General features: G+C 46.3%; 1 protein-coding gene across 1 annotated transcript in view; it reads right to left on the minus strand.

Moving 5' to 3' along the window:
• The window catches only part of ZC3H18 (zinc finger CCCH-type containing 18), a 175,912-nt gene that overhangs the window by 5,288 nt on the left and 146,540 nt on the right, over nucleotides 1–24,084 (minus strand). The window contains exons 11-15 of the mRNA XM_082271053.1: nucleotides 19,263–19,409; nucleotides 19,034–19,177; nucleotides 14,398–14,558; nucleotides 13,349–13,707; nucleotides 5,053–5,149 (exon numbers count right to left, since the gene is read on the minus strand). Of these exons, the coding sequence (XP_082127179.1) occupies nucleotides 5,053–5,149; nucleotides 13,349–13,707; nucleotides 14,398–14,558; nucleotides 19,034–19,177; nucleotides 19,263–19,409 (908 nt within the window). The remainder of the gene's footprint in view (nucleotides 1–5,052; nucleotides 5,150–13,348; nucleotides 13,708–14,397; nucleotides 14,559–19,033; nucleotides 19,178–19,262; nucleotides 19,410–24,084) is intronic.

Consider the following 24,084-nt stretch of genomic DNA (forward strand, 5'->3'; position numbering starts at 1 on the left):
GGAGTGTGTGGCCAAAGTTCGCTGGAAAAAGACCGCCAAAGCTGATACCTGGCCCTTGATGGTACTCAAGGCCAATTTCTGTTCAACCCCCAATTAAAAGGAAGGTTAATATCCGATCCACCGAGAAGGAGCAAGGATGAACCCCAAGAGACTCACACCACGCAATGTACGTCTTCCATGTATGATGGTAGATCTTTTCCTAGAAGTAGATTTCCTAGCTTTCAACAGCGTAGGAATCACCAACTCAGAAACCTCCATCCTTCAGCACTTGGCGTTTAATAGCCAAGCCGTCAAAGCCAGCAACTGTAAAGCAGGATGGAAGATTGGTCCTTGGGACCGCAGATCCTCCCTGAGAGAAAATCCCCAAGGAGCATCGGTGACCAGCCATACCAGATCGGCGTACCAAGACCGGCGAGGCCAGTCTGGAGCCACTAGAATGACCGGAATCTCTTCTGCCTTGATCCTGCACAGGAGTCGTGGCATAAGTTTGAGAGGGCTGGAACTAATCAGTCAGCCCACCTTAGAATGCCAGCTACTTACCGAGCCATCAGGAAACTTCTTGTGCCCCCTTGGTGATTGACAGACCACGGCCGTGGTCTTGTCCGAATTAATTCGTACCGGACACCCCTGAAGTCAAATAGTCCAATGAGCCAGACAAAGTCTGATCACTCGGAGTTCCAGTACATCAATCGGCCGTTTGGACTCTGCCCGAGTCCAGAACCCCTGAGCATATCTGTGCTGAGGACCCCTCCCCACCCGGACAGGCTGACATCCGTGGTGACAAGCGTCCAGTACAGGGGGAGAAGGGTTTTCCCTGTCGAAGTGCTGGAGAACGAAGCCACCTCTAGAGACCGTGGATCCTTGTCCTATTTCACCAGAATCTTAGCAGAGATCTTGTGTGAACTGTGCAAACCGACTGCCTCGAAGGTGGACACCATCAGGCCCGGCACCCGCATGCAAGCCTGGAGGGATGACCGTCTGCTAAACAGAAGCCAAATTGCCTCCTGCAAGGTCTAGAGCTTTTCCAGAGGAAGAAACACTGGCTGAGTCCAGATTCTGACCCAGATAGTTCAGTTTTTGTGGACAGAACCAAAGTAGACTTCTGAAGGTTCAGAATCCAACCAAATTCGCTCAGAGTTCGCAGAGTAATTTCCAGTTGTTCATCAGAGCAGTCGAAGACTCCACTCGCAGAAGAACGCCCAGGTAACCCAGTACCACGATCCCCCACAGACTCAAACAATGCTAGCACCGGGGGGGGCCAACATTTTTGTGAAAACCCTAGGAGCTCAACCCCCCTGTTGCAGACCAGGAAAACCCGGTCAACGTTACAAACTGATACTGCTCCTCGCCCACGGCAAAACAGAGGAAGCGTTGGTGACCGGCACATATTAGAACGTGCAGGTAGGCGTCCTTGATGTCGATAGAAGCGAGAAAATACCAGAGGTAGGGATGCCACTACCGTGTTAATGGACTCCATTCGGAACGTCTGTACCCGCAGTGGGAACCAGAACAAATTACCCTTGAAGTAACAAGTCTTGCACTGCCCCAAAGAGACCCCATAAGCGTTCTGGACACAAGTGCAGGTTGGAAGGGAAGAACCTTTCCTGGGGATAAGACCGAAACTCGATCTTGTAGCTGGTCCAAATGACTTTGTGGACCCGCTTGTCCTGTACCAGGGAGGTCCAGGGATCCGGAAACCAGCGAAGACATCCCCCCCATCCCAGATATGGGTTAGGGCACCCCTTCATGCAGAGTAAGCCTTGTCCACAGGTCTGGAAGTGCCCGCTAGTGACTTGCCAGACAATGTCCTTCTCGAACCTCCGGTGGAGGCACTGAAGGGCTTTGATCCCTTGCCTTGAGACCCTGAGGGATGAAAAGGCCTCTTACGAGCCAAGAAGAATGGCCCACATCTATGAAGGGGCTCCTTGCCCTTTGTAGCCTGCGGAAAAAGTACTCTTCCCCCCTGTGAGACCCTTAATGATATCATCCAAGGAAGCTCCAGACAGGCGATCTCCTACAAAGGGGAGATCAGATTCTTAGAAGTCTGGTCCACAGAACAGCATTTCAGCCAGATAACACGCCAAAGGACCACTGCTGATACAGACAGCCTAGAAAGAAAAGGAGCCGCATCCAAAGAGGCATTACAGATAACTGTAGCCCCTGGACCAACTGATCTGCCAGCTCCGCAAAGGCAAGGAGAAGCTGTTTCCCCTCCAGGTCCCGGCGTAAAAGTTTAGCCCACTCGGTTAGAGTTTGCGACACCAGGGTAATAGTAAATACCGGCCTAAGTGCCGAACTAGCCACAGTGAACATATGGCGGGCAGGAGCCTCCGTCCTCCTATCAGCCTGATCTTTAAACGCCGGTGACACCTCAACCGGAATTAAGGTAGCTTTATTTACCCTGTAAACCGGCAAGTTTACTACAGGTGGGATCGTCCACTTTTAGGTAGGGAATCGTCATAAGGATACTGCATAGCAAAACGCTTAGGGACCACAACAGTGTGTTTTGGACAACTCCTCTGCTTTGTGACAATGTTGTCAAAGTAAGCGGGAAAGAAGAAGAACACCCTCGCCACTTCGGAGGGCATGTGGGTGCCAAAAGGGACTGGCGCTTCCGACGCAGCATCAGCCACATCCTCCAGTTTTAACATTTCCTGCACTGACACAATCAGTGCATCCACCAGCACCTTTTCATGTGCGACTAGAGGAGCAGAGGAATCATCCTCACTATCCGAGCACTCAGGGTGCGTGGACGCAGACCCAGGAGGGTTGCCATATACTAAGCTCACAAGGAAAAAATCAGGGGAGGCCGCCAACGCCGACCAAAGGGCCACGAATGGACCACCAAAATTTTAGAGGGGCTGGGGGGAGGAGGGGAACTCGACTGTCCCACCGTCCCAGGCCCACGTTTACCCCAAAACCCTCCAGGAGTAGAGGGGGACAGCTACTTACCATACCAGGAACAGGGTGGGTACCGCTCCGGACAGACCACCGCTCCATCGTAATGTGGGTGCTGTCAGCCAGGAGAAACACTGCGACTCAGGCTGAGGCCAGGTGGTATGTGTCGTCACAAGACGTTTAACTCGCAGACCAGCCCCCATCCGGTGAGGATATGTAGCGGCCGACCTAGGGCGAAGCTGCGGTCTGCACGTGCTTGCTGGCCAGACTGGGGGGACCCTCTGGTTACAGATTATTCAGTCCGTCGCCCAGTCTGGCAGTTGATTGTAGATTCTCACAGGAACAAAAACAACAAAGAGGAAAAAACTAAATTTAAAAAGAAAAAAGATCACCAGGACCAGAGATCCGAGCAACGAACTAGGTCCTTACTCCTGACTAGGCAAAAAAAAAAGTGCATATAGCTGAGAGTGGGTGTATACCCCCTGGGACTGCCCAGTGTAGTCAAGCTTTCCTGCCTAGTGTCCTACTCCTGTATGGGGGCAGTATTTCCCAATGGTTAAGAAGAATCAGGAGCTGTGCCCGTCAATGAACGAAAGATAAATATTAGTTCTATTAAAGTGTTTACATGCGTTTTACGTAGAAATATAGTTTAAGTCTAAAATTAGGTTATTCCATTCGGAAAGGCAACCTTGCTAAGTCAACATGCTGCTAAAAATACTGCCGACGTGTGGAATAACAAGCCACCATGAGGAAGGCTGAGCAGCATGTCAGTCAGGCTTGTGGGAGAGGAGATAAGGTCGCAGTGTGAGAAAGACAATCGCCCCAGGGACATCCCATTCACCTGCAGCTTCTAGTCACCTCATGCCGAGGACAAATTATACCTTTTTCTACAAACGCTGAGCCAGTCACTGCAACAGAGGAGCTTACACTTATGGTCACCCACATTTACAGACTATTACTACTGCATATTTTTAAAGCTCTTACACACACTGCAGCACTGTACAGAGAACAATGAGCCAGTCACATTGGTTTCTGCACCAAACAAGAATACGCTATAATGTACCCTCACAAATCACACATTATCTTATACATTTTTAAAGCTTTATAGCGCAGTGCTGTACACAGACACAAACTCATTCACAGTACAGTGCTTTGCAATGTGTCATACACTTTTACACATTTATATACAGTATCTTACAAGTGTGAGTACACCCCTCACATTTTTGCAAATATTTTATTATATCTTTTCATGTGACAACACTGAAGAAATGACACTTTGCTACAATATAAAGTAGTGAGTGTACAGCTTGTACAACAGTGTAAATTTGCTGTCCCCTCAAAAAAACACAACATACAGCCATTCATGTCTAAACTACATTAAATAAATATTCAGCGCTGAACCAACCAAATTAATGAATCTACTACGATAAGCAGCTGAACACTAAAGGACAATCACATAAAAGCCCTTATTAAGAATAAATGTAGAAAGTGCAGCGCAATCATATACGATATAAAATGGTTACTAAAGGAGCGTCCCATATACTGCATAGGCATAATAATATCTCATCAACAAAGGATAAAAACATCAAGTCCAATTAATATCTCAAAGCTAGAGTTCAGAGAGTGTAAACTCCTCTGATGCAAAGACTGACGTGATCGGCTCAGTGTTCTCTGTCAGAGCTATATAAATGTATAATAAAAATAGTTGGTGACTGGGGGGGGGGGGGGGGCATTAGAGTGTAATCTCCTCTGGTGCAAAGACTGATGTGACCGACTTAGTGTCTTCTGCACAGCACTATGGTTGGAGCTATATAGCTACATAGTTCGTTTTAGACCATCTAGTTCAACCAATAGAAAACCTTCATATATAAATGCATAATAATAATAGTGTGTGACTCTGGGGAGGGGGGAGCAACGAAACTAGAGTGTAATCTCCTCTGATGCAGAGACTAATTTGAATGAGACTTTCACTCTTCTGTATTGTATCATATGAAGAATGAAATGTACCGCAAAGACCTCTGCAATAAGAGACCTCTACAGAAAAACAATCAAGGATGAATCAAACATTGATCAGTTTTGCGCAGAGTGGCCCTCGAGGATGTTCTGCCCTCCCAGTGTGAAGAGGACTAGACATGAGTCGCGTGTCATACTCACCCCGCTCTGGGGACAGGTTGGACTTTTTAGCGGGCGGTGAACTCGGCCGATCTTTATCAGAAGGTTCATATCTTTTCCTACTTCCTTTATCTGTGCCCTGGAGGAGAAGAAGAGATCATTTAATGAGATGGACGCAGATTGAGGAGATACAGCCGGAGTCCCCCTTGGATGGCACTTACTGCACCAACTGGAAGGGTGACAAAGAATCCAGACCGCCTTGACCTTTATTATTCACACCAATTTTTTTTTTTTTTTAATTAACCAGTTGTGGACATCAAATTCACATGGATGTGTATAAAACACTTTAGCTTTAAAATGCTTTTCAGAGAATCAACTTATTGAAGCTAAAGGGTTTAACAGCCATGGCACGTCCCATGGGCAAGTTAACTGACTCTGAAAAGGCCATCCTTGGACCCTTACAGCACTCCCTCTGCAGGAGTTGCTGAAATTGATGTCCACTTAGGAGCCACCGACACCAAGCCCCTGGTCACGTGACAGTGCTTGGACCCAGCGATTGGCTGCTAGGCACAGCACTGTGTAAAGTGAAAAGGTCACATGTTCTCCAATAACTGGAGATGTCAGTTCCATGTGCTCCTGCTAGAGGAAGTGACGGCGAATTGGGAGGGGATCCCTTTCCCATACACATGACAGGTTGTAGAACTATAAGCAAAACTTTTTTTTTTTTTTTTCATTTTGGATAGAGCACAGGAGAGTTAGAACCCGTCAGATTTTGTTTCGCCATCCGTGTACCATTGTGAAGATTTCCATTCACTTCCTGTCCCATAGCCAAATAGGAAGTGAGAGGAAATTTCTGCAAATTAAATGATTTACTTGGGGAACCCCAGCTCACCAGAACTAGTGTCCCCCCATGGAAGATCCTGTATTACTTTTCTGGGGACAACCCAAAATTTGGAATTTCCTTTTACTTTCACTTTCAATAATGGTAAACAGAGTAAAAAGAGTGCAACTCTCCCTAACGGGGCACAGAGAGCAACAACAACTGACAGGTGTTCTAATCTATCTCCACTCTATGCAAAGCTACAAAAAAAAAAAAAAAAGTTTTTGATTAACCGGAAAAATTGTTTTTTAAGTGAGCTAGAAAAAATGTGATATTTGACTTACCGTAAAATCCATTTCTCTGATGTTCATTGAAAGACACAGCTCCTGATTCTTATTAACCATTGGGTTATACTGCCTCCTACAGGAGTAGAACACTAGGCAGGAAAAAGGTTGACTACGCCTATGTGCAGCCCCAGAGGGTATAAACCCACTCTCAGCTATAGGCACTGTTTTGTTACAGTGTCAGAAGAAAGCCAACTCCACAGAGGGGTGGGTGCTGTGTACGTCAATGAACATCAGAGAAATGGATTTTACAGTTTTCTCTTTTGTTCATTGACGAACACAGCTCCTGATTCTTCTTAACCATTGGGACGTCCCAAAGCAGTGTTAAACATGAGGGGTGAAAAAACATCAGAAAACAAAATCCCAAGGCTAACCATAGCCAACCAGCTAACATGGAGCTCAATCATAAATAACTCAATCTCACCTGAAAAACACCATACACCCTCAAAAAGGACAGGTCCTCTAAACAGCAACCTGCAAAACCTTGTGGCCAAAAGAAGCATCCACAGATGCAAACACATCCACTTTATAAAACTTTGTGAAAGTGTGCACAGATGGCCAGGTGGCCGCCTTGCAAACCTGCATCACTCAAGCCTGAAGAGGGAAGGCCCAGGAGGCACTAAGTGCCCGAGTAGAGTGTGCCTTAACAGGGAAAGGAGGAACCTGACCCTTGATGCAATAGGCCTGAACCACCGTCTGTCTGATCCATCTGGAAATGGTCACAGCAGAAGCGGCCAACCCTTTCCGATGTCCTTTCGCGAGTAAATAGTGAGTCTGACTTCCTAAAAGACTCCGTAGCTGCCAGGTACACCCTGATTGCCCGAACCACATCCAGGGAATGCAAGGCAATTTCCATAGGATGTTAAGGCCTGGGACATAGGGAAGGCAACACAATGCCTTCATTCAAAATAAGAGACGACCTTTGGAAGGAACAACTGACAGGGACAAAGAACCACCAGGTAAGGTGAACAACAAGAGGCCGCCAGCTCCGACACCCTGCGTGCAGAAGTAATAGCCACCAAAAAGGTCACCTTCTGGGACAAGGTAAGCAGGGGAACCTCCCAAATATTTTAGAATGGAGGTTTCTGGAGAACTGACAACACCAAATTGTTCTTACAGCGGCACTGGAGAAGCCAAGTGTTGAACTCCCTGGATAAAGGTACGCACCAAGGAATGAGTGGCCAATGGATGTTGAAAGAAAAACGCCAAGGCCGAAACCTGGCCCTTGATGGTACTTAAGTCCAGGCGCTGCTCAACCCCCGGTTGGAAGAAAGCCAAGATCCGAGCCACCGAAAAGGAGCAAAGGAGAACCCCAAGAGATCCACACCACACAGTGTACGTCTTCCAAGTACGATGGTAGATCTTCCTAGAGGTAGAATTTCTAGCCTTTAACAGCGTAGGAATCATTGATTCAGACAAACCTCTATCCTTCAGCACCTGGCTTTCAGCAAAGCAGGATGGAAGATTGGCCCTTGGGACAGCAGATCTTTCCTGAGGGGAAGTCTCCAAAGAGCATTAGCGACCAGCCGTACCAGATCGGTGTACCAAGAACGGCGAGGCCACTAGAATGACCGGAATCCCTTCTGCCTCGATCCTGCACAGGATTGTTGGCAGAAGTATGAGGGGGGGGGGGGGGGAGGAGGCGTAAATCAGACGATTTTGACTCCAAGGAGCCACTAATGCATCTGTGGCGTCGGCCAAAGGATCTCGAGACCGTGTCACAAACCTCTGTACCTTCCATAGAATGTGTACAACAGAGCGGGCTGGAATGATCTTCTGCCCACCTTAGAATGCCAGCTACTTCCTGAGCCATCAGGACACTTCTTGTGCCCCCTTGGTGATGGACATAGGCCACTGCCATGGCATTGTCTGATTGAATTTGCACAGGACACCCCTGAAGACGAATTGTCCAATAATCCAGAAAAAGTCTAATCGCTTGAAGTTCCAGTACATTGATTAGCAGTCCAGTACAGGGGAAGACAGAATTTTCCCTGTCAAAGTGCCGGAGAATGAAGCCACCTCTTGAGACTCTGGATTCTTGTCCCATTTTACCAGAATCTTTTTGCAGAGATCTCATGTGGAACTGTGCAAATGGAACCGCCCCGAAGGCAGACATCATCAGGCCCAGCACCCGCATGCAAGCCTGGGATGACCATCTGCTGGGCAACAGTAGCTGACGGAGTTGTTCCAGAGGAAGAAACACTTTGGCTAAGACTGAGTCCAGAGTAAAACCCAGATAGTCCAGTTTTGTGGATGGAATTCGAGCAGACTTCTGAAGGTTCAGAATCCAACCAAACTCCCCCAGAGTTCACAGAGTAATCTCCAAGTTGTCCATCAGAGCAGTCGGAGACCTTGCTGACGCAACAATGCTAGCACTGGGGTCAACACTTGTGAAGACCAGAGGAGCGGAGGGGAGACCAAAGGGTAACGCCACAAACTGATAATGCTCCTCACCCACGGCAAAGCAGAGGAAGCGTTGGTGACTGGCACATATTGGAATGTGAAGGTAGGCGTCCTTGATGTCGACAAAAGCGAGAAAATCCCCCTGACGTAGGGACGCCACTACCGTGCGAATAGACTCCATTCGGAACTTCTGTGCCCCAACACAAAGCAGTTTAGTGCCTTGATGTCCAGAATTGGATGTACCATGCCTTCCTCCTTCCTGTGAATTGTAGAGAGGTTTGAGTAAAACCCCTGAAAATGTTCCGAAAGCGGAACAATAATCGATTGACGTAACAAGTTTTGCACTGCCCAAAGAGACCCCCGTAAGCGATCTGGGGACAAGTGCAGGTTGGAAGGGAAGAACCTTTCTGGAGGATAAGACCAAAACTCGACATTGTAGCCAGACCGAATTACCAGCGAAGACGTCCCCCCACCCCAGATATGGGTTAGGGCACCCCTTCACGCAGAGGAAGCTTGTCCACAGGTCTGGAAGAGCCCTCTAGTGGCTTGCCAGACCGGGTCCTCCTGGAACATCCGGTGGAGGCCCTGAAGGGCTTTGATCTCTTGTCTTGAGACCCTGAGGGATGAAAAGGCCTCTTTTAAACCGAAAAGAATGGCCCGTGTCTACGACAGGGCTCCTTGCCGTTGGTAGCCTGCGGAAGAAGAGTAGAGCACTCTCCCCCCCCCCCTGAAAGACCCTTAATGATGTCATCCAAGTCTGGTCCGCAGACAAGCATTTCAGCCAGATAATATGCCTGAAGGACCACTGCTGATACAGACAGCCTAGAAATTAAAGAACCGCATTCAAAGAAGAATCACAGATAAACTGTAGCCCCAGGACCAACTGATCTGCCAGCTCCGCAAAGGCAGGGGGAAGGGCTTTCCCCCCCACGCCCCGGCGTAAAAGTTTAGCCATCTCGATCAGAGTTTGCGACATCAGGGCAATAGTAAGCCAGCCTAAAAGCCGCGAAGCAGCCACAGTGAAAATATATGGCAGGCCGGAGCCTTCGATCTCCTATCAACCGGATCTTTAAAAGCCGGGGACTCCTCAACCGGAATTAAGGTAGCTTATTTAACCTGGAAACCGGCAAGTCCACCACAGGTGGGACTGTCAAATTTTTAAGCAGGGAATCCTCATAAGGATACCGCGTAGCAAAATGCTTAGGGACCACAAGAGTGTGTTTTTAACAACATCACTGTTTTGTGACAATGTAGTCAAAGTAAGCGGGAAAGGGCAACACCCCCCGCCTCTGTGGAGGGCTTGTGGTGCCAAAAGGGACCGGCTCCTCCAACACAGCATCTCTGCCATGTTTAAAATATCACACACTGACACAATCCGTGCATCATCCAGCACCTTTTCAAGCATGGCTAAAAGGGGGCCTCCCGCTGTGACACGGACGCGCAGGCAGGGTACCCTGATGGTCCCGCAGCGCTAAAAAGTGGCAGGGGCCCTCCAATATAACGGCGGCATGGCTGCCATAAAAAAATAAAGCACCCCCACAGCGCCCCCCCTTCCAAGAGAGGCATGCCCCCCCCCCAATGGAGGCTCCCGACTCAGCTGCATGGCCAAATAGAGCGCATTCGCGGCCTAAATTTTAGTTTTTATAAGCTCATAACCTTACCCAGGGAGCGGGGGGGGGGGAGAGAGGGGGGGGCGTTCTAAGGACAAACCGTGACCACTGAAATTTTAGAGGGAAGGGGGGGCCAGTCTAAGGACAAACAGTGACCACTGAAATTTTACCATACCAGGAACAGGGTGGGCACCGCTCTTGACAGACCACTACTCCATCGGTATGTGGGTGGCTGTCGACCAGGAGGATTGCTGTGACTCAGGCTGAGGTCAGGTCACATGCGCACCCGCCCATTGGGACTATGTCACAGCCAACCTAGCATGGAGCCGAGGTCTGCGCGCGCTCGCTGGCCAGACTGGGGGGGACCCTCTGGATCTAGATTATCCAGTCCGTTGCCCAGTCCGGAAGTTGATTGTAGATTCTCACAGGACAAAAATAACAGATAGGAAAAAATACAATTAAAAGGAAAAAAATTGCCAGGACCAGAGATCCCAGCAAGGAGCTAGGTCCTTACTCCTGACTAGGCAGAAAAAAAACTGAGTGCCTATAGCTAAGAGTGGACTACCCATAGGCAATTAGGCATAGTCCAGCTTTTTTCTGCCTAGTGTCCTACTCCTGTAGGGGGCAGTATAACCCAATGGTTAAGAAGAATCAGGAGCTGTGTCCGTCAATGAACGAAAGAGAAAAATAAGAAGTTCTGATTTCCTGGCTTTTCCGGTTCCTGTACAAACTCTTCCGTGTATAAAGCAATCAGGCACAGGAAAGTACAGCTCGCCGTCTGTGTGGTATGCAGTGTGGTGTGAATGGGCTTTCCAGGCCGCTCCTGTGGTTACCCGGATATTATGCACCTTGGACACGTGCCAGGGCTCTCAGTCTTCTATTGCTGGTTAATGACAAATTAGAAATGACTGAGGTACAGGGGAGGAATTCCAGGAATGTGCTGCCGCTATGGAGTGAGCTGTACAGTGCGCCAGATGAGAAAGCTACCGTTATAATAAAATATTCAGGTGTAAACAAACTGCGGCTCAAAGCCCTCCGGCCACATTCAGTTTTGTGATCTATTTACCTCGCAAATTAGCTTACATCTATAAGTCGCTGATGTGTACAACATTGCAGTGCAACAATTGAAATAGTATGGGGTTCTAAAAAAAACAAAAACAACCTATATACTCACCTTTGTTGCTGCAGCTGTCCCATGTCAGCTCCAAGCTCCAGAACTGAGAAGGCACATCACTGCCGATCATTCAGTTCTCAGTCTGCTCCAAGCAGAGGGCAGTGACTGTCAAGCACCGCTCTTCGCCCTACCTTTCCAGTGCTCACCACAGCGCCGGGCTGTAGAGGGGACAGATGCAGCTGTCAATCAGGCACCTGGGTGGTTCCCATCAAAATCAGTCGAAAGCCTGTAGTGAATCTGCTTTGTCCGCCAATAACAGGCAATAGCCTATCGGCTGACTCTGGGTCACAGGAGGACGAAAATTAAATACACTCATATGACCGACGAAAAAGTACAGCAAAAAAAAAAAAAAAACTTTGACCAAACTTCTCTTTGATAAAAAATGTCTCGCCAGTAAAAAGCGAATTTTTGTACTCCCTGTAAAATCCTTCTCTCTGAGCTCATTAAAGGGCACAGCCGTGATCTGTGGGGTGCATGCTGTAAACTACGCTAACTCGGCAAGTGCTACATGCACATTTCTCCCCAGTGAACTGGGGGATCCCATGATGAAACAATGAGTATGGTGTGACGTCAAATAATTGACTATATAGGAGCAAAACACAGGTTTGCTGTAAGACCCGAGCTTGGCTCAGCTAGACTACAAATAAAGATAATCCAGATTAACCACTTTAATACAGGGCACTTCCCTCCCTTCCCGCCCAGGCCAATTTTCCCCTTTTAGCGCTGTTGCATTTTGAATGACAATTGCGCGGTCATGCAACACTGTACCTTCACCAAATTTATGTCATTTTCCCCCCACAAATAGAGCTTTCTTTTGGTGGTATTTGATCACCTCTGCGATTTTTACTTTTTGCTAAACAAATAAAAAAAGACCGAAAAGTTTAAAAAAAAAAAAAAAAAATTTTGTTTATGTTATACAATTTTGTAAATAAATAATTTTTTTCCTGCACTGATGAGCACTGATGAGACTGCACTGACAGGCACTGATGAGGAGGCACTGATGGGGTGGCACTGATGGGGTGGCACTGATGGGGTGGCACTGATAGGTGGCACTGATAGGCGGCACTGATATGCGGCACTGATATGTGGCACTGATAGGTAGCACAGATATGCAGCATTGGTGGGCACTGATAGGCGGCACTGCTGGGCACTGATAGGCGGCATTGATGGACACTGATAGGTGGCACTGACGGGCATTGATAGGTGGCACTGACGGGCACTAATGGGCACTGATAGGCGGCACTGGTGGGCACTGATGGGCACTGATGGGCGGCACTGATCGGCACTGACAGGCGGCACTGATGGGCACTAATGGGCACTGATAGGCGGCACTGGTGGGCAATAATGGGCACTGGTGGGCGACACTAAAGGATGGCAGTGATGGGCACTTGTGGGCAGCACTGATAGGGAGGACACTGGTGGGCATAACTGATGGGGAGGGCAATGGGGGGCTCCCTGAGCCCTGATTGCCATCCCTGGTGGCCATAGTGGGCATCCCTGGGGTCATAGTGGGCATCCCTGGGGTCATAGTGGGCATCCCTGGTGGATCTAGTGGCATCCCCCCCCCCCGAGGGTCTGCACTGGTAATCAATGATCTGATTACCAGTGCCGACCCCCCCCCCTGTCAGGGGAGCCGCCGATCGGCGCTCCTTTACTCGTGCCTGTCAGGCACGAACTAAGGAAAGCCGATCAACGGCTGTTCCTATTTACTATGTGACCAGCCGTGATTGGACACGGCTGATCACATGGTAAAGAGCCTCCGTCAGAGGCTCTTTACCGAGATCGGAGATGCAGGGTGTCAGACTGACACCTCGCATCACCGATCGCCGCTCTGCGCGCCCCCGGGGGGCGCCCAGAGCGGAGTTATCCTGCCGCCGTCATATGACGTCCGGTCAGGATAACTCAACCACATTCCCGCCGTCAATCTGTAATAGGGCGGGCGGGAAGTGGTTAAGTTACACCCTGATAATACAAAAAAGGACATCACCTTGCTCAGCAGAGTCAGTTTGATTTCCTTGTGAGCACTGAAGACACTCTGGGCCGGCAGAGGGGCGGCAGGCTGAATGGATATTTTCGGACCGCTGACCGGCTTCGATGGCTTTGCGACAGCTGGCGCTTTTACTGGCGGTGCGACGGGATCCCGCACCCGTTTGTCGTCTTCTCGCACCCTTTTGTCGTCTTCTCGCACCCTTTTGTCGTCTTCCCGCACCCTTTTGTCGTCTTCCCGCACCCTTTTGTCGTCTTCCCGCACCCTTTTGTCGTCTTCCCGCACCCTTTTGTCGTCTTCCCGCACCCTTTTGTCGTCTTTAGGCCGCTGGCCCTCCTTTTTGGTTTTCTCAGAGGGACCTAAAAAAAAAAAAAAAAAAACAGATATAAAAGCAATAAGACTGGCTTGTGCAGGGTGACTAGTCTTATCTCTGCCCTCTGTAGTAGTTTTCTGTAAGGTGGCCAGTAGTGGGTGGAGCCTACTGGACCCCTCCCATAGCTCTGCCCAGGCTATTTACAGCACGGTGATGATGTCACTACAAGGTAATATCTCAAATTGCAAAGACATTTGGTGCACACAAAGTGGATTTATATCCTTTGTAGCTGGAGAAGCAGTCTGTTAGAAGGTATGTAAATATATCTATCTTACGCAGGTTAGTTAGCCAGTTAAGTGTAAGCTGGAATTCCACTTTACATGTAAGTTGTTGTGTCAATAGTTTAACTTTAATGTTTACCTGTTGCTGCCAAAGTAATGCATATGTGCAGGAACAAAGGGTGTATTCTTTAATGTCAACATGCCACACATGCATCCACAGGTAGTGGAGTTTTTTGTGTTAAGAGCTTGCTCACTGTGTGCTCCCAGCACAGGGACGAGCTGTCAAAATGCAGCTCTTGGTCTCCACTAATGTTTGGCAGCCAGCGGAACCAGCTCCTGATCATGCGGCCACTGACAGCCAATCATAAGGGTTATGTGATGGGCTGAGTCTTCATGCTATTGTTAGAGATGCTGGGACAAGGCAGGAAGGGGTTCAGATAAAAGTGCCCAGTTACCTTTTTCTTTCCTTTGCTGTGATGGAGTTGGTGATCGTGAGCTTGCTGAGGAGATGGGGCTGGCGAGGTCGGCATACATGTCATCTGAGTCGGCGCTACGCACAGAACTGCTGCTGGAGGAAACACTGGAGACAGAAGAGACGCTGCTCACACTGAGCGACCTGGTGAAAAAAACAGAACATGAGTGCATGGGGGAGCAACTGCACAAGACAGACTTTAGGGGTACAGATAAAATTCCGAAAAATTCAAAAAAAATCTCCGTATTAACTAGACAGTAGACACCTGAGGTTAGGTCAATGCAATTTTTTTTTAAACTTCCTGTTTTAGTGGCAACAAGGTGTTCCCCCCTGATCACATGTTAAAATGCTCCCCAATGCAACAAATGGAAAAATACACAAAATGTCTATTAAAACACAGATTAACCTCTTCCAACCAGGCCAAATTTAAAAGACGTCCTCGGTCTGACCAGACTTCTGAGGTTGAGCACCCCACCCCCCACACACACCTGTACTCTAACAGTGTCCACTATCAAGTAGATATAGGAGTCCCTTGTGGTGCTTTAGCACATCTCTCCCAGCAAGGAGTGTTGTCTCCAAGGGTAAGAGAGGCTGGATTCACCCCTTTTTTATGGATAGTGTAGGACCCACTGATAATGGGGTACTTTGACGCAGTGGTGGGCTTGAGAACGATATGGCCATATGGTGGGACTAAATCCCCATTTTTATTTATGGATTGTCTTCATATTTGATAGTCATTTCTTTTGCATGTGTGCGCTATTCTTTAATATACATGTTGCTTGGTCCATAGCTGCACCGGCTTTAGATATACATGTTCAGGGTTTGCTCCCCCAATTTTTTTGCTTGTTTATACTGGGGTTACGGCTGCAGCAATATCCTGGTATTTTTTTTTTAGCCGGCGATTCTCTAACCGATAAAAGTAGTCAGAACTGCGGATTTGCCACTTCCCAGTGGTTCTCTGGCTTACCTGGATGATCCGTGACCCTAGAAACCGATCCGGCCGTTGCGGCCGTTTGTAACAGAGATGAGCAGACAAAAGATGGCTTCCGCTCATCTCTATGGTCTAGGAGGACCGGAGCGACATCATTTCAAGCCCAATGTAAATAAGGCCATTTTTTTTTTTAAGCACTAGATTCAATTTTTTTTATGTTTTGATCTAATGCATTACATAGTAGAGCGAGGAGATACCTTATTGAACCCAAATCTTTCTATAAAGAGGAACTGTCACTGCTTCTATCGCATGGGATGTTTACATTCCTTGTGATAGGAATAAAGTGATAAAAAAAAAAAAAAAAAAAACACACACAATTTTAAAGAGAAAGTAAAAATAAAAAAATTTAATAAAATAACCAGTCCTCCAGACTGACACCATTCCATTCTGATATTTGCATAACACCACCCATATTTGCATAACTCCTCCCAAGAGCAAGCTCACTGCTTGCAGGAGGAATGCTCTGAGGAAAATTGAGGCAGGGTGCTGTGATAGCGTCAAAAAGCGATGGTTAGCACTGTGCTGGCCCCTCCCCCCAGCCATGATCTGCCTGCCTTATACAGAAACGCAGTAATGACATCATTGAGCCCAAATTAGGTATGAAATGAAAATGGAGGTTTTTATTTAAAAATTTAATTTTTATGTTGGGAGAAGGGAGGGAGGAACCAGGGAAAGCAAAATACAAAACAGACAAATCTTTATTCTTTAGGTCAGGCACAGCTTTGTCTCATTAACCACTTAAGCCCCGGAGGATTTGGCTGCTAAAAGACCAGGGGGTATTTTGCGATTCGGCACTGCGTGACTTTAACGGACAATTGCGTGGTCGTGCGACGCTGTACCTAAACTAATTTGACGTCCTTTTTTTCCCACAAACAGAGCTTTCTTTTGGTGGTATTTGATCACCTGTGCGATTTTTTGATCACGCGCTATAAACAAAAAAAGCGTCAATTTTGCAAAAATAATATTTTTCACATTTCCCCCCCCCCCCCCCCCCCCAAAAAAAGGAAAAATCTAAATTTTTTAAAATTTTCGGCCAATTTGTTTTATGCTACATATGTTTGGTAAAAAAAAAAAAAAAAAAAAAGCGTATTTTGATTGGTTTACGCAAAAGTTATCGCGTTTACTAACAAAGGGAAAGATTTTTGTCATTTTTGTTGTTTTTTTTTTTTAACGCGTAATGGCGGCGAACTGCGATTTTTTTTTGCGGTACTGCGACATTGGGGCGGACAGATCGGACCCTTGACTGACATTTTTGGGGTTACCAGTGACATTTCTACAGTAATCAGTGTTATATATATGCACTGTTACTGTAAAATTACACTGGCAGTGAAGGGGTTAACTTTGAGAGGGAGGGGCTGTGTGTGTCCCTAGGGGCGTGATTCTAACTGTGATTGGCTGTGGCTTGAGCTGTAGGAACAGTGATCAACGGTCCTACATAGTAGAACCGTATGATCAGTGTTTCCACACAGGGGAGAATGACAGGCAGCTTGTTTACACAAGCTGCCTGCCCTTCTCCCTCTCCCCCGACGATCGCAGAGTGAGCGGCGGACATCGGGTCCGCCAGTCACACGCGTGGGGGGGGGTCCGTGACTGCGCGGGAGCTCCCCAGAGCCTCACAGGCTAGTGACATATATATACGTCACTTTGCCTGTGAGGGGCTGACCGCCGCAGTATATGTACTTGCGGCGGTCGGCAAGCGGTTAAACACATCCAGGAAAGGGGAGCCGTTTTCCTTTTCTGGGGTTACAATATACGGTCCAATCAGATGGCCCATAGGAGTTCTCCTATAACTTATGTTCCCAACACACAGCCAGCCATTGACAAGCTATGCTGTACACAAAAGGGAAGGAAGGTTATTTTTTTGTTTCTCTGTCTATATATAGATATAAAGTTTATACAGTTGTAGTGTGAACTAAAAGTTCATCTTCCAAAAATAGGATATGAACTGATAAGAGGGAACACCAGACTACTACGTGGGAGGAAAACATATCTAAAATAGATTTTTTTTCTAAAATAAACATTAAGAGGAAGAAAATGCAAAGCATACCTGGACTTCCTGATTCACCGCCATTTTAGGAACATGCAGAATAGAAGAAAACAGAAACAAGATGGATTAGTGTGATAACCTGGGACAGCTAAAATTACACGCAGCACGCGATTGTTTCAAATACAGAGCGATCCTTTAATAGGGATGCCGATTTAAACATCAGAGGGCCGTACACATGAGTCAAATATTGGGTGGCATCGGCTGGTTTGGCCTGAAAAAGGGACATAATCGAAAATAGTATGCCGATCTCAACCAAGCAGCGCTCTCAGCCTTCCCTCCACTCGGGTCTTAGATTACACTCAGCTCTCCGTTCTGAGCAGAGCAGTGTACAACATTTCCACCCCATGCTTTTGGAAGCTCAGAAAAGCGGTGTATGTTCTGGACTTCAAACAGATGTAAAGGAAAGGCTTCAGATAAACAGGTGCAACTTATGTAGGAGAATTTATTTAAGCTCTATGCATTACCAGTCACTTCACTGGGTACACGTGAGGGTTACAACTACTTTAACCACTTTAGCCCTGGAGGATTTGGCTGCTCAAAGACCAGGCCCTATTTTGCGATTCGGCACTGGGTGACTTTAACAGACGATTGCGCGGTCATGCGACGCTGTACCAAAATTAAATTGACGTCCTCTTTTCCCCCACAAACAGAGCTTTCTTTTGGTGGTATTTGATCACCTGTGCAATTTTTATTTTTTGCACTATAAACAAAAAAGTGCGACATTTTTTTAATATGAAATTCTCAAAGAAAATGTAAAAATCAAATTTTTTTAACATTTTAGGCCAAATTGTTTTCTGCTACATATTTTTGGTAAAAATAAATAGGCGTATTTTGATTGGTTTGCGCAAAAGTTATTGTGTTTACTGATTACGGGAAAGATGTAATTTTTTATTGTTTTTTTTTTTTTAACTGGTAATGGCGGCGATCTGCAAATTTTTTTGCGGGACTGCGACATTGCAGTGGACAGATCGGACCTCCTGACTGACATTTTTGACACTTTTGGGAGTACCAGTGACATTACTACAGTAATCAGTGCTATAAATATGCACTGTTACTGTCAAAATGACACTGGCAGGGAAGGAGTTAACTTTATTGGTGATCAAGGGGTTAAATGTGTCCCTAGGGGTGTGATTCTAACTGTTAGGGGGCATGGCTTGTTAGATCATCATAGAGACATACGATCCTATATAGCAGGATCGCATAGCCTCTGTCATGATCTAAGGGAGAATGACAGACGGCTGTGTTTACATCAGCCGTCTGTCTTTCTCCCTCTCCTGAGGGAGATCGCGAGTGGCCGGTGGACATCGGAGCTGCCGGTCACACGCGCAGGGATGGCAGGGAACGAGGGGGGAAGCGAGCCGCCGGCAGCACGCGCTCACCCCCTACAGGCTCGTGGGCGAGTAATGTACCCATACGTCACTTTGCCCAGGAGAGGCTGACTGCCGCAGTATATAGTCGAGCGGCAGTCGGCAAGTGGTTAAGGAAGATTTTCCCTAATGGGGTTCCAGACAGGTTGAAATAAATTGGAACTGGCACCTTTACATTATTTTTAGGAATCAGAGATACTTCTAAACCTCTTACCTGGATTTTCGAGACGCAGATGGAGAAGGGGACACAGAGGCTGATGAAGATCCAGAGGATCTGGACACTGATCGGGATCCGGATCTAGAACTAGAGCCGCTGTAACTGCTGCCGCTTCCACTGACGCTGCCACTGACTGTTCTCCTAAAAAGATTTAAATACCAGTCAGGTGTGCTGAATAAGTAGTAAGCGCCAAGACATACAATGAGCCCAGTTTGAGTTGTCGAACCTTCTGGGTGGTACTTTCCTCTTCGTCTCCTTGGCTCGTCCAATTCTGTTTTCACTGGTTTTAGGTGGTTCTGCCCCAACTTTTGCAGGTTTCACGGCTGCTGCAGGTGCTGCAGGAGGTGCAGGTTTCTTCACATTTGGTTTGTCTCTAAAAGACGAGAAGGAAAGAAAAAAAAAAAAAAAAGAAAAACACATTTCCATGTTGTATTTATTCAATCTCAGAAGATCCCTGCAATCTTGTAGAGAGTCATTTAAAAGGCTCATTTTAGTTTGAGACACCATCTGAACTTCACCTCTATTGCAGGTCAAGCAGGGATTGACCTGGGATTTACTCCATGCCGCTGCACTACATTCAGCCTCATTCTACTACTGGTGACATCACAAGACAAGCATTGTCAACTTTGAGTAACTTTTTGAGCTCAAGTATTGAGCAAATTTCATCCGGTTCCTGGCAAGACGGACAAAATTTGCTCAGCCAAGGGCCATCTGACAAAGAAATATTGTTTGAGCAGCTTCAAAGAAGCCTGATAGGGACATTTTTGGTCAAACTTCAGGTGCATCTTTTCAGGTGCAATCATTGTTTAGGTTTTCTGACAGTTGCTGTGGCTGTCAGAATACAACAGCCCAGCAGGTGGGCTAAACGTCATGGATGGAGGAATCTGTTAAGCTGGCCATAGATGGATTGAAATTTGTTTGGATCATCTGGGACCAGACGGATTTAAATGCATGTGTGGCTGTCCCCAGAAGTTAATCGTTTAGTCAATTTCTATCAAAAGGGAATGTTGGAAATTTTTTGTAGATCAGTGTATTAGGACAGTGGAGGAGTCCCGCTGTCCGAATACAATGTTCCAGCGGGAAGGATTCCATTAGCCACTTGTTTTTATCCTGGCTGATCGTTATAATAAAATGGTCATCTATTGCCAGCTTTACATTGCATTTGCTCAGCATGCAGCCACTTACCTTGCCAGCTTAATTTTACCTTGTGTGACAACTCAATATAAACTGAAATTTCAGGCTGATTTTTGAAGGAATGTATATGAACTAAGGAATGTATATGAACTGGTGGGGTGTTTTAAATATCTTATCAGAGAGAAATATGGATGACATTCCCAGAGCAAAAACAAATAATAAAAATGTCAATTTGGGGAGTGCAATTCACAACTGGCTCATCATTTGCACATATTTTTGGGCTTTACCAGCTTCATAAGACCACATGACAAGCTACACATGGCAGCCCTGGTTAATGCAAAGACAAGTAAAAACCTTTCTATTCGGTTTTGGATGGAGTGGAGAAGCCGGTGCTGAGGGAGTTCTGTGCCATCAATGGTCCAAATACACTGAATTCAGTCTTTTTAAATTGGTTCCTAGTTTAAAGCAACGATGAAGGGTTTTTGGCCCCGCATTGGTTTCCAGTTATCTGGACGATTTGTGGTATGGCACTTCTATCTTAGATCCACTGATTTGCATTATAAACCAAGGAGACTGTGGGAATCCTTTGATGTGTAGAAGCTGCAAGCCTGGAAACCAGATACTCTTTACAAATACCACTACAATACTATTGGACTGCATCCATAGTCCAAACCCAGGGTTCCAGCACCATCCTTTTACCAAGGGGTTTAACTGCTATCTATGCTCCTATTTTTGGGGGGGGGGGGGGGGTGGTGAAACTTCCTCACATCCGGTCTAAAATGCAAGGGTGCCCAATAAAACCTAGTAACATAGTAAGTATGGGGGGCTGGAACACTTTGAATGTTTAAAGGCGATACCCCTTTACAGGACAAAACCTAAAACTCCTTTTCACATTTTTCCAGAGGATAGGAGCCATAAGAGAGTCTCATATCTCAAACGGAGTTGAAAAGTTAATCAAAATTTGGCAAAAAAAAAAAAACCACAGGTGTGTGAAGACCAAAGTAACGGTGAGTGAAGTCAAGAGTAACTGTTATTCAGAAGATGCATGCAGTTAACCACTTGCCGACCGCCGCAAGTACATATACTGCGGCGGTCAGCCCCGGCCAGGCAAAGTGACGTACCGGTACGTCACTAGCCTGTCACTCGCTTGTGAGCCCGCCCGCCCCGGCTCGTTCCCTAACAAGTCCGTGCGTGTGACCGGCGGACCCGATGTCCGCCGGTCACTCCAGATTGTTCGCTGGGAAGGGAGAAAGGCAGGCAGCTAATGTAAACAAGCCGCCTGTCATTCTCCCCTGTGTAAAAATGGAGATCAGACGGTTCTACTATGTAGGACCGTTGATCTCTGTTTTTACACTAGTAGCCGTGTCCCATCACAGTTAGAATCACGCCCCTAGGACACACTTAACCCCTCCCTCTCCAATACAGTTAACTCCTTCGCTGCCAGTGTCATTTTTACAGTAACAGTGCATATGTATAGCACTGATTACTGTAGTAATGTCACTGGTACCCCCAAAAGTGTCAAAAATGTCAGTCGAGGGTCCAATCTGTCCGCCGCAATGTCGCAAAAAAAAAAAAAAAAAAAAAAAAAAAAATCGCAGATCGCCGCCATTACTCGTTAAAAAAAAAACTAAAATCTTTCCCTTAGTTAGTAAACGCGATAACTTTTGCGCAAACCAATCAAAATACGCTTTTTGCGATTTTTTTTTTACCAAACATATGTAGCATAAAACAAATTGGCCGAAAATGTTAAAAAAATTTTGACCTTTACATTTTTTTGGGGGACATTCATATAAAAAATTTGAAAAATATTGTTATTTTTGCAAAATTTACGCTCTTTTTTTGTTTATAGCGCATGATCAAAAAATCGCACAGGTGATCAAATACCACCAAAAGAAAGCTCTGTTTGTGGGAAAAAAAGGACGTCAAATTTGTTTAGGTACAGCGTTGCACGCTCGCGCAATTTTCCGTTAAAGTCACGCAGTGCCGAATCGCAAAATACCCCCTGGTCAGGAAGGGGGTAAAATCTTCCGGGGCTTAAATGGTTAAATACCCAACACATTTTGGGAGCGAGGGGTTCAAAATGTCCCCTTTCATTAACAGGCGTATTCTGGACAACAGAGATGCAATCTTCCTTCGGAAACATGTTCCAAGTGAATTGCATTATTTAAAAAAAAAAAAAAAAAAAAGGGCCGTGCCAGTGGTATTTCGAACACCCAAAGTGCATTTGCTTTCTAAATAAAATTCATATTGGATTTTAAATTAAAAAAAAATACAATGAAGCCAACACTCCATCCACTTTTAAAAACCTCTATTGGCACACGTCAGGTAAAAGAAAAAATGTCCCCCCTGCTAACGTGTTCAGGTCAGTTCAGCATGAGCTACAATGAAGGCGAAGATTGGGAAACTGTTATTGTTTCTAATAAGTGCCAAAAAGAGTGCTGGCTTGGTGGATTTTTCTGGGCTACATTGTGCACTTTGGGAAGAGTGCTGCCAAGCATCTTCTACAGGGCAATTACAGCTGCCAGGTGACCTAATTCAGGGATCCTCAAACTACGGCCCTCCAGCTGTTACGGAACTACACATCCCATGAGGCATTGTAAAACTCTGACATTCACAGACATGACTAGGCATGATGGGAATTGTAGTTCCTGAACAACTGGAGGGTCATAGTTTGAAGACCCCTGTACTAATTGGTTGACTCCCTCGGACTTCAAACACCTCATTTTTAGCATTTCCTCCACAGATTTTAAAAAATAAAAAAAAAATTACAGCAATTTTCATTCTTTTCTACTCCCTCTAAAACTGGATGGAGTTCGGATCTAACCTGAAAAGGACCTGGGGTCAGCCATAGTTACAGCCACAACTGCGGATACTTTATTAGGCCTCATTAGACATCACATACTGTGCACTGTGAATTGCACTAGAGAGCTCCTTTTCATTTATCTTTCCGGCACTTCCCACTCCAGGAAAATAATAATAAAATCCCAAGGGAATGCTGACACTTAACAGGCTAGGCAGTTATGCCACAAATCATTTCTTTGCGCAAGTTAATAGTTCATCTTAGATCAAGAATGACAAGTCACCCTCAGGGCAAAGCGGACACTACATTTCTACAGAAAATACAGCATAAAAAATAAAGAAAGTTTAGCTGAGCAAGTTTAAAAAAAGAAAAAATTAAACAAACAAATGGAAAAATTATCTAAAAATAAGTAATTTGCCTGCAGTATCCTGCAAGCAAATAAGCTAAAAGAAGAATGAAAACGGTGCACTGGAAAATACCTTCCCTCAGGGTTAGATCTTAATCAAGGGAAACTATACAGCAGGAAACACCAAGTGTCATAGCATGCTGAATTGCGTGCTTAGCTTGCAGCTGCTGACACACTGTCATTTGTGATGTGCGATCCAAAAGTTCAAGGGAATCCTTTTCAACAGCTTGCAAATTTGTGCATGTTACAATAATACACGATCTTGAATTTTGCATCACTATAGTAAAAAAATGCATGCAACAGAGATCTGGATACTGCAGACTGGCAAACCTAAGTGCACTATTCGGCCCCCTTCAAACAGGATGGACTCCAATGAGATCAGCAGGGGATCTGTCCATTGATTCTTTACAGGTCAGAGCAGAGCAAGCCGTTGACAGATCTGTGTCTGCTCAGTATATGCAGAGCAGACGCAAACAAAGACCACTCTGCTCTATGAACTGGCGGGTGTAAACAGACTCCGCTAGCTGTGTACACCCAACTGCCCTCCGATCCCTGTAGACCGAGGGGGGAACATCCCCTTCCTTTTTATTTTTCCCTTTTAAGCAGCCCGGATTGGATTTAGGGTAAGCATGTGTAAACGGACACAAGTCTGCTTACACCCACCATTCCACAGAAGTAAATGGAGGGTCTGACCAGGCACGCCTGAAA

Source organism: Pelophylax lessonae (assembly GCF_965119305.1).
Source record: "Pelophylax lessonae genome assembly, chromosome: 10".
NCBI lineage: Eukaryota > Metazoa > Chordata > Amphibia > Anura > Ranidae > Pelophylax > Pelophylax lessonae.